The sequence below is a fragment of the Protobothrops mucrosquamatus genome, unplaced genomic scaffold (assembly GCF_001527695.2).
Source record: "Protobothrops mucrosquamatus isolate PMUCROS unplaced genomic scaffold, P.Mucros_1.0 scaffold1499, whole genome shotgun sequence".
NCBI lineage: Eukaryota > Metazoa > Chordata > Lepidosauria > Squamata > Viperidae > Protobothrops > Protobothrops mucrosquamatus.
In genome coordinates, this window is record NW_015387673.1 from 516,851 (window position 1) to 525,355 (window position 8,505).

Here is an 8,505-nt window from a genome sequence, read left to right on the forward strand (position 1 = left end):
AAGGAAGGAAGGAAGGAAGGAAGGAAGGAAGGAAGGAAGGAAGGAAGGAAAACAGAATAACAGACTCAGAAGGGACCTTGGAGGTCATCTGGTCCAACCCTCTGCTCAGGCAGGAAACCCTATAGTACCATTTCAGACAAATGGCCGTACAGTCTCTTCTTAAAAACTTCCAGTGTTGGAGCCTTCACCGCTTCTTGGATGAGAAGTAAAAAGGTCTTCAAAGAAAAACAAGGAGGTCCAGTTGCCTCGTGAAATAGCACCTTAGGGATTCTCAGACTTCAGAATATCTACAGCAGGGCTTTTCAACCTTTTCACCCACTGTACCACTTTTAGGATATGGCAACGTCCGAGGACCACCAGTCGCCTAGCAAGGTGTCAAAAACTTGATGACCAAAAAAAAAAAAAAAGGGGGAAAAGTGATAAAGTACAGGTAGTCCTTGACTTACAACAGTTCGCTTAGTGACTGTTCGAAGTTACAATGGCACTGAAAAAAGTGCCCCCCAAGCCACAGCCGAGCAAGACACCTGCCTGCCCACCCGGCTGCGCTCTTCCTCCTGTCCGAGGTTTTCATTGTTGTGAGGATTTCTGTTGAGGATTGGCAGCGGGGGTGGGGGTGAGTGTGTGGTTTTTATTCCCCCCATCTGCTGGGTGGTTGCAGCAGGTTTTGGTCACTTCACATGACCCTGGGACACGGTGACCGTCATAAATATGAATCAGTTGCCAAGCATCTGAATGTAAATCACAAGACCCTGGAGAGGCTGCAACATTCCAGCTGATCGGCGCTTCTTCTGGGCTCAGCAGAAGCGTCAGGATCAGCGCTGAGCTCCAGCTGGAACCTGGCACTGATCCTGGTGCTTCCACTGAGCCCTGACAGTCCCGAAGCGCCGATCAGTTGGAAAGCGGCACTGATCCTGGCGCTTCCGCTGAGCCCTGACAGCCCTGCAGCTCCAGCCGTCTCTCGCTCAGGCTTGTGCGGTGCTGCCACCGGTTCAGCTCATTCCCCTCCCCTGCTACCACTTTTCTAGGATGGTCGCGTACCACCTGCCAGGTGCCAATGTACCACAGGGGGTCCCCGTACCACTGGTTGAAAAGCCCTGCTCTATAGCTTAGCTAGAATTATTGGGTTCTTGGTATTCTCCAAACTTGGTTGTTTTCTTGCAGGCGTCTCATTGCCGTACCAGTAACATCCATCAGCGTGTGGGAAAGTCTATGAAACCGAGGTCCATGCCCCTGTGGCCTGATGTCTTCTCCTCTACTCCTTTTGCAGGGAATCCCTGCTGGTGATCCAGTACAACATCCGGGCTTTCATGGTGGTGAAGAACTGGCCCTGGATGAAGTTGTACTTCAAGATCAAACCACTCTTGAAGAGCGCAGAGACGGAGAAAGAGTTGGTGGCCATGAAGGATGAGCTGGCCAAGTTGAGAGAGGCCTTGGAGAAGTCGGAAGCCCGTCGGAAGGAGCTGGAGGAGAAGATGGTCTCCTTACTGCAGGAGAAGAATGACCTACAGTTGCAAGTTCAGGCAGTAAGTCATGGACGGTCCTCCTCGTGTCTAGGTTGGTCATGTTAAGTCAAGAACCATGTTGTCTCCATCTTAAAATCAAAGCCCTAAGGTAGTGTTTCTCAACTTTAGCCACTTCAAGGTGGGTGGACTTCAACTCCCAGGATTTTCCAGCCAGCATAGAATTCTGGGAGTTGAAGTCCGCTCGTCTTAAAAGTTGCCAAGGTTGAGAAATTCCATACCAAGGTGTGGTCTTCATCTCTCTTTCTTCCCTCTTTAGGAGCAAGACAACCTGAACGATGCCGAGGAGCGCTGTGACCAACTGATCAAGAACAAGATCCAGCTGGAAGCCAAAGTGAAAGAGATAACCGAGCGGCTTGAAGACGAAGAGGAGATGAACGCCGAACTGACCGCCAAGAAGCGGAAGCTGGAAGACGAATGTACTGAGCTCAAGAAGGACATCGATGACCTGGAGTTGACTTTGGCTAAGGTGGAGAAGGAGAAACACGCCACGGAGAACAAGGTAAGGAGGGGTTTGACGTGGCATGGAATCCAAAATCTGTCAGGTAGCCAAGGAGATATCAGAACTATTGGTTGGGGGGGGTCATCATTCATGGAAACGTTGATCTTGGGGGAGACGCACTTTCCTTGGGGGGGGAGGAGGAGGAGAACGAGGAGGAAGAGGGAGGAGAGGATGAGGAGGAATATGGGGTCCTTGATGCTCTCTGAGACTCACCGGAGAAGAGCCTGATGCTGGGAAAGATGGAGGGCAAGAGAAGAAGGGGACGACAGAGAATGAAGATGGCTGGAGGGAGTCCCTGAAGCAGTCGGCGTGAGCTTCAATGGACTCCAGAAGATGGTAGAGGACAGGAAGGCCTGGAGGAACGTTGTCCATGGGGTCGCGACGGGTTGGACACGACTTCGCAACTAACAACAACAACAACAAAAGTTTGGTTGTTTTCCCACAGACATTTCATGACCAAATTAGAGAACATCGTCAACGGTAGAAGGGAGCAGGCCTGCTCTGTTTATAAGAGAGCAAACCCACCTTCCTTCTAACACTGATAATATTACCTAGTTGGGTCATGAAATGTCTGTGGGAAAACAACCAAGCTTTTGTTGTTGTTGTTAGTTGCGAAGTCGTGTCCGACCCGTCGCGACCCCATGGACCATGTTCCTCCAGGCCTTCCTGTCCTCTACCATCTTCTGGAGTCCATTGAAGCTCACGCCTCCTGCTTCAGGGACTCCATCCAGCCCCCTCATTCTCTGTCGTCCCCTTCTTCTCTTGCCCTCCATCTTTCCCAGCCTCAGGCTCTTCTCCAGGGAGTCCTTCCTTCTCATTAGGTGGCCAAAGTACTTGAGTTTCAACCTCAGGATCTGGCCTTCTAAAGAGCAGTCGGGGTTGATCTCCTCCAGGACTGACCGGTTTGATCGCCTTGCAGTCCAGGAGATTTGCAGGAGTCTTCTCCAGCACCAGAGTTCAAAGGCCTCCATTCTTTGGTGCTCAGCCTTTCTTATGGTCCAACTTTCACAGACATGCATTGCAACTGGGAAAACCATGGGCCTTGACAATACGTACTTTTGTTGGCAGGGTGACGTCTCTGCTTTTTAGTATGCTGTCTAGATTTGCCAAGCTTAGAGCGCACCAAAGGTCCCACAATCAGGAATATCTACAAGTGTGCACTCTCTCTCTCTCTCTCTCTCTCTCACACACACACACACACAAATAGCTACCTTACATCACATTTGGCCATTAGTTCCCTGATACGGTATTATTTATTCCAGCTGATGACAAAAGAGGTGCCTTGTGATCTGCCACTTAGACACTCACCAACTTTAATGCCTTGGCTTTAAGCAACACCATACCAAGGTTTCCTTGTTCCATCAAGAGCTTCAGATTGTGAGAGAAACAAGCAACCGAGGTGAAACCTCCAATGTTAGATGTGACTTGGATAATGACTAAGTCGCCAGGTCTTCAGGTATCCACCAAGGTTGAATTTTGATAGCTCCAGGCAGCTGATATGGTATGTTATGCTATGACCACAGGTGAAGAACCTCACAGAAGAAATGGCTGGTCTAGATGAGATCATCATCAAGCTCACCAAAGAGAAGAAAGCTCTCCAAGAGGCCCACCAGCAAGCTTTGGATGACCTTCAAGCTGAAGAAGACAAGGTCAACACATTGACCAAAGCCAAGGTCAAACTGGAACAACAGGTGGATGACGTAAGTATACCGACTTTGAGGTGCCCAAAATGGTGTGCAGTCCGTATTTCTCCAGAGAAAATATCCCGGAAAGAAGACGCTAGAACAAAGAACATGGAACCACGGGGCTGGAAGGGACCTCAAAGGTCTTCTAGTCCAGCCCTCCTGTTCCTGTAGATTGGACCTAGCTAATTTGGTTTTTGTTGGCCTGACAGCTGGAAGGCTCCTTGGAACAGGAGAAGAAGATCCGTATGGACCTTGAACGGGCCAAGAGGAAGCTGGAAGGAGATTTGAAGCTGACCCAAGAAAGCATCATGGATTTGGAGAACGACAAGCAGCAACTCGACGAAAAGCTGAAAAAGTAGGTGTCTCTTTTGATACGTAGTTATGGAGGGTGCCAGCTGTTTTCCATCTCTTTACCGCTGGATCCAACCTCCTTCTCCTTCCCGATTCTCAGGAAAGATTTTGAGTTGAACGCCTTGAATGCTAGAATTGAAGATGAGCAATCCTTGGCTGCCCAGTTACAGAAGAAACTCAAAGAGTTACAGGTACAAAGTCCAAGTCTACATTGATGTGGTTTCTCTAAAAAAAAACAACCCAAAAAACCAAATCTAGATCAAAACTCGAAAACCGCGTTTTTGGATAAGATCTGGAATGTCCAACATGGTGTCCACAAGTAGCAAGGTTCTCATTGGTACCACTCTTTGTTTCCATTAATCCATAGCCATAATCCAAAAATCGTAATGTTTTCATTGGCTGAAGTAGTTGAGAACCTCTAATCCAGGACTTTTCAACCTTTTCACCCATTGTACCACTTTTAGGATATGGCAACATCTGAGTACCACCAGTCGCCTAGCAAGGTGTCAAAAACTTGATGACCCCCCCCCCAAAAAGAAAAAGAAGTGATGACGTACAGGTAGTCCTCGACTTACAACAGGTCACTTAGTGACTGTTCGAAGATACAATGGCACTGAAAGACGTGCCCCCCAAGCCACAGCCGAGCAAAACACCTGCCTGCCCACCCGGCGGCGCTCTTCCTCCTGTCCGAGGTTTTCATTGTTGTGAGGATTTCTGTTGAGGATTGGCAGTGGGGGTGGGGTGGGGGGTGTTTGGTTTTTATTCCCCCAGTCTGCTGGGTGGTTGCAGCAGGTTTTGGTCACTTCACATGACCCTGGGACACTGTGACCGTCATAAATATGAATCAGTTGCCAAGCATCTGAATGTAAATCACAAGACCCTGGAGATGCTGCAACATTCCAGCTGATCGGCGCTTCTGGGCTCAGCAGAAATGCCATGATCAGTGCTGCTTTCCAGCTGATCGGCGCTTCTTCTGGGCTCAGCAGAAGCACCAGGATCAGCGCCGAGCTCCAGCTGAGCCCTGACAGTCCCCGAAGAAGCACTGATCCTGACGCTTCCGCTGAGCCCTGACAGCCCTGCAGCTCCAGCTCATTCCCCTCCCCCGCTACCACTTTTCTAGGATGGTCGCGTACCACCTGCCAGGTGCCAATGTACCACAGGTGGTACCCGTACCACTGGTTGAAAAGCCCTGCTCTAATCAAATTGGGTTCTACCTGTCAACTGTCCAGTTGGCATTTCCAGAAAAAGAAACTCCTGGGACGTGATTTTACCAAGCGTATAATACTTTACTGAAATTTTACATTGGCACAGAAGAAGGCAAAACCAGCTCTGGTTTCCCCATGCAAAAGTGTACTTAATCTATATAAATAAAAATGTAAATGTTCGTTTGTTCAAAATTTTAAATCTCCGAAAGTTCTTCACCGATTGCTTTGACATTTTGACACAACGTTGCATTTGAATACGCACGTGTTTTTATATACCTATATTATATAGATGTCACACCTGTGACAGGTAAAAACATGCTTTTTTTGTGAAAAACAGCGCCATCTGTTGGACGTAAAAGCAACACACGCTTTTACCAGACTGAGCCACAGCAACGCGTGGCTGGGTACAGCTAGTTAAACAATAGATTCTCTCTCCCTCACTCATCGGGTGTTCACATTGTAACATTGTTATGGAAACTCTCCACTTCTCCTTGAGGAGCAGTGTTTGTGGTCTTGACTCTTGGTTGCCTAGACATCATGCCTCCCACCTTTGCATTAATTCAGATTAAGTCAGATAAAGTCCACTTTTCTACACGGCAGGCGCGGATCGAGGAACTGGAGGAAGAACTGGAAGCAGAGCGCACAGCCCGGGCCAAGGTGGAAAAACAGCGCGCTGAACTTTCGCGGGAACTGGAGGAGATCAGCGAACGTCTGGAGGAGGCCGGAGGGGCCACCTCGGTGCAGATCGAGATGAACAAGAAACGGGAGGCCGAGTTCCAGAAGATGCGACGTGACCTGGAAGAGTCCACGCTGCAGCACGAGGCCACGGCGGCCACCTTGCGCAAGAAGCACGCGGATTCCGTGGCCGAGCTGGGCGAGCAGATCGACAACCTGCAGCGGGTGAAGCAGAAGCTAGAGAAGGAGAAGAGCGAGCTGAAACTGGAAGTGGACGACATGGCGTCCAACATGGAGCAGCTCATAAAAGCCAAGGTCCTATGTTAATGAAGAGGTGGTGGGACTCCATTGGAGGGTGGGTGGAGGGAATCCAGATTTGCGGACAAGGTTGGGCCTTGGAGATGAATCCGGAGACACGGTAACAATTAATTTGGACAGAGGGAAGGACCCAAAAGATAAGGAGAACATGAATTGTTCCTACATCTGGACAGAATCTGCTTCTCAATGTTTTGGTTCTTAAAGATTTGAATTTTACTCATCCTTCGTTCTATTATACAATTATAACTTCCATCATCCTCAGCCAGCACTACCATGTTTGCCAGGATGATAGGAGTTGTTGTTCAATATATGTCAAGACAAAATGACTTGTTTCTCCATCCATCCATCCATCCATCCATCCTTCATCCATTCATTCATTCAATCCGTTCATCCAACCAACCAACCATTCATCCACCCTTTCCTCCATCCATCTTTCCATCCTTCTGTCCATCCATCCATTCATTCCTTCATCCATACTACCTCCCTTTCTTCCTTCTACCCATTCACCCACCCACCCAACCCTTCCTTCCATCCTTCCATCCATCCATCCATCCATCCATCCATCCTTCATTCATTCATTCATTCATTCATTCATTCATTCATTCATTCATTCAATCCATTCATCCAACCAACCAACCATTCATCCACCCTTCCTTCCATCCTTTCCTCCATCCATCTTTCCATCCTTCTGTCCATCCATCCATCCATTCCTTCATCCATACTACCTCCCTTTCTGCCTTCTACCTATTCACCCACCCACCCAACCCTTCCTTCCTTCCATCCATTCATCCATCCTTCCCTTATTTAAATCTATTTCTCTATTTTTTTTTCACCATTTCTTCTCCTTCTGGAAATCTAGGCCAACCTGGAGAAGATGTGTAGGACTTTTGAAGACCAAATGAATGAGCACCGGGCCAAGTCCGAAGAGACTCAGCGTATGGTCCATGACCTCACCACACAGCGAGCCAAGCTCCAGACCGAGAATGGTAAGCCACAGGAGAACTTTACACTTTTATCCTTAAGAACTTCGATTATTCTCTTGGTCTTCTTTTTTCCAATATTGTCTGCTTTGACCATCAACTCGTCCCAATCTTTCTTGGAGATACTAAACCTGCAGAATAACTTACCTGAGTACAGATGGTTCTCAACTTACTACCAGTTGTTCAGCAACTATTCAAAGCTCTGACGTACCTACCTGGGGGTTACCTACGACTTGGATTTGAAGTTCCAACGGTCAGCCCCCCCCATGTGGTCAGATGACCACATGGACACTCAACAACCATGTTGCATTTACATCTGTTTGCACCGTCCCGTGATGATGTGAACATGTTTTATGACGATTTTGTCAAAAATCAACATTTTTGACAAAACCAGGCCCATCCCAAACCATTGGTTCATTGAATGATTTTGGTATCTGCTTAATGACCATGGATTCATTCAATGACCATAGTGTTTTGCTGCAACAAACCATCATAAAGTCAAGTTAGAGAAGTGACCTACCTGTTTTACGACCGTTACGACTTTCCACCAGGATAGGCAGGCCCCATTATGGTCATACCCCGAGGTCTACTAGTATAGAGGGTACCTTGCTCAATAGTAGTAACTGTGAGATGCACCTCGGAGTCCTAGTGGACAATCACCTAAATATGAGTCAGCAGTGTGCTGCAGCTGCCAAAATGGCCAACACAGTGCTGGGCTGCATTAACAGAGGGATAGAATCGGGATCACATGAAGTATTTAATAGCACTTTACAAGGCCTTGGTAAGGCCACACTTGGAATACGGCATCCAGTTTTGGTCACCACAATGTAAAAAAGATGCTGAGACTCTAGAAAGAGTACAGATAAGAGCAACAAAGATGATTAGGGGACTGGAGGCTAAAGCATATAAGGAACAGTTGCTGGAATTGGGTATGTCTAGTTTAATGAAGAGAAGAATGAGGGGACATGATAGCAGTGTTCCAATATCTCAGGGGCTGCCACAAAGAAGAGGGAGTCAAGCTATTCTCCAAAGCACCCAAAGGCAGGACAAGAAGCAACGGATGGAAACTAATCAAGGAGAGAAGCAACCTGGAACTAAGGAGAAACTTCCTGACAGTTAGAACAATTAACCAGTGGAACAACCTGCCTCCAGAAGTGGTGAATGCTCCAACACTGGAAGTTTTTAAGAAGAGACTGGACAGCCATTTGTCCGAAATGGTATAGGGTTTCCTGCCTGAGCAGGGGGTTGGACTAGATGACCTCCAAGGTC

The 8,505-nt window shown here is 47.9% G+C and overlaps 1 protein-coding gene across 1 annotated transcript in view; it reads left to right on the plus strand.

Moving 5' to 3' along the window:
* The window catches only part of LOC107293090 (myosin-7-like), a 51,371-nt gene that overhangs the window by 29,610 nt on the left and 13,256 nt on the right, over positions 1-8,505 (plus strand). The window contains exons 20-26 of the mRNA XM_015822227.1: positions 1,268-1,523; positions 1,780-2,022; positions 3,546-3,722; positions 3,917-4,062; positions 4,159-4,249; positions 5,864-6,253; positions 7,116-7,298. Coding sequence (XP_015677713.1) covers positions 1,268-1,523; positions 1,780-2,022; positions 3,546-3,722; positions 3,917-4,062; positions 4,159-4,249; positions 5,864-6,253; positions 7,116-7,298 — 1,486 coding nt within the window. The remainder of the gene's footprint in view (positions 1-1,267; positions 1,524-1,779; positions 2,023-3,545; positions 3,723-3,916; positions 4,063-4,158; positions 4,250-5,863; positions 6,254-7,115; positions 7,299-8,505) is intronic.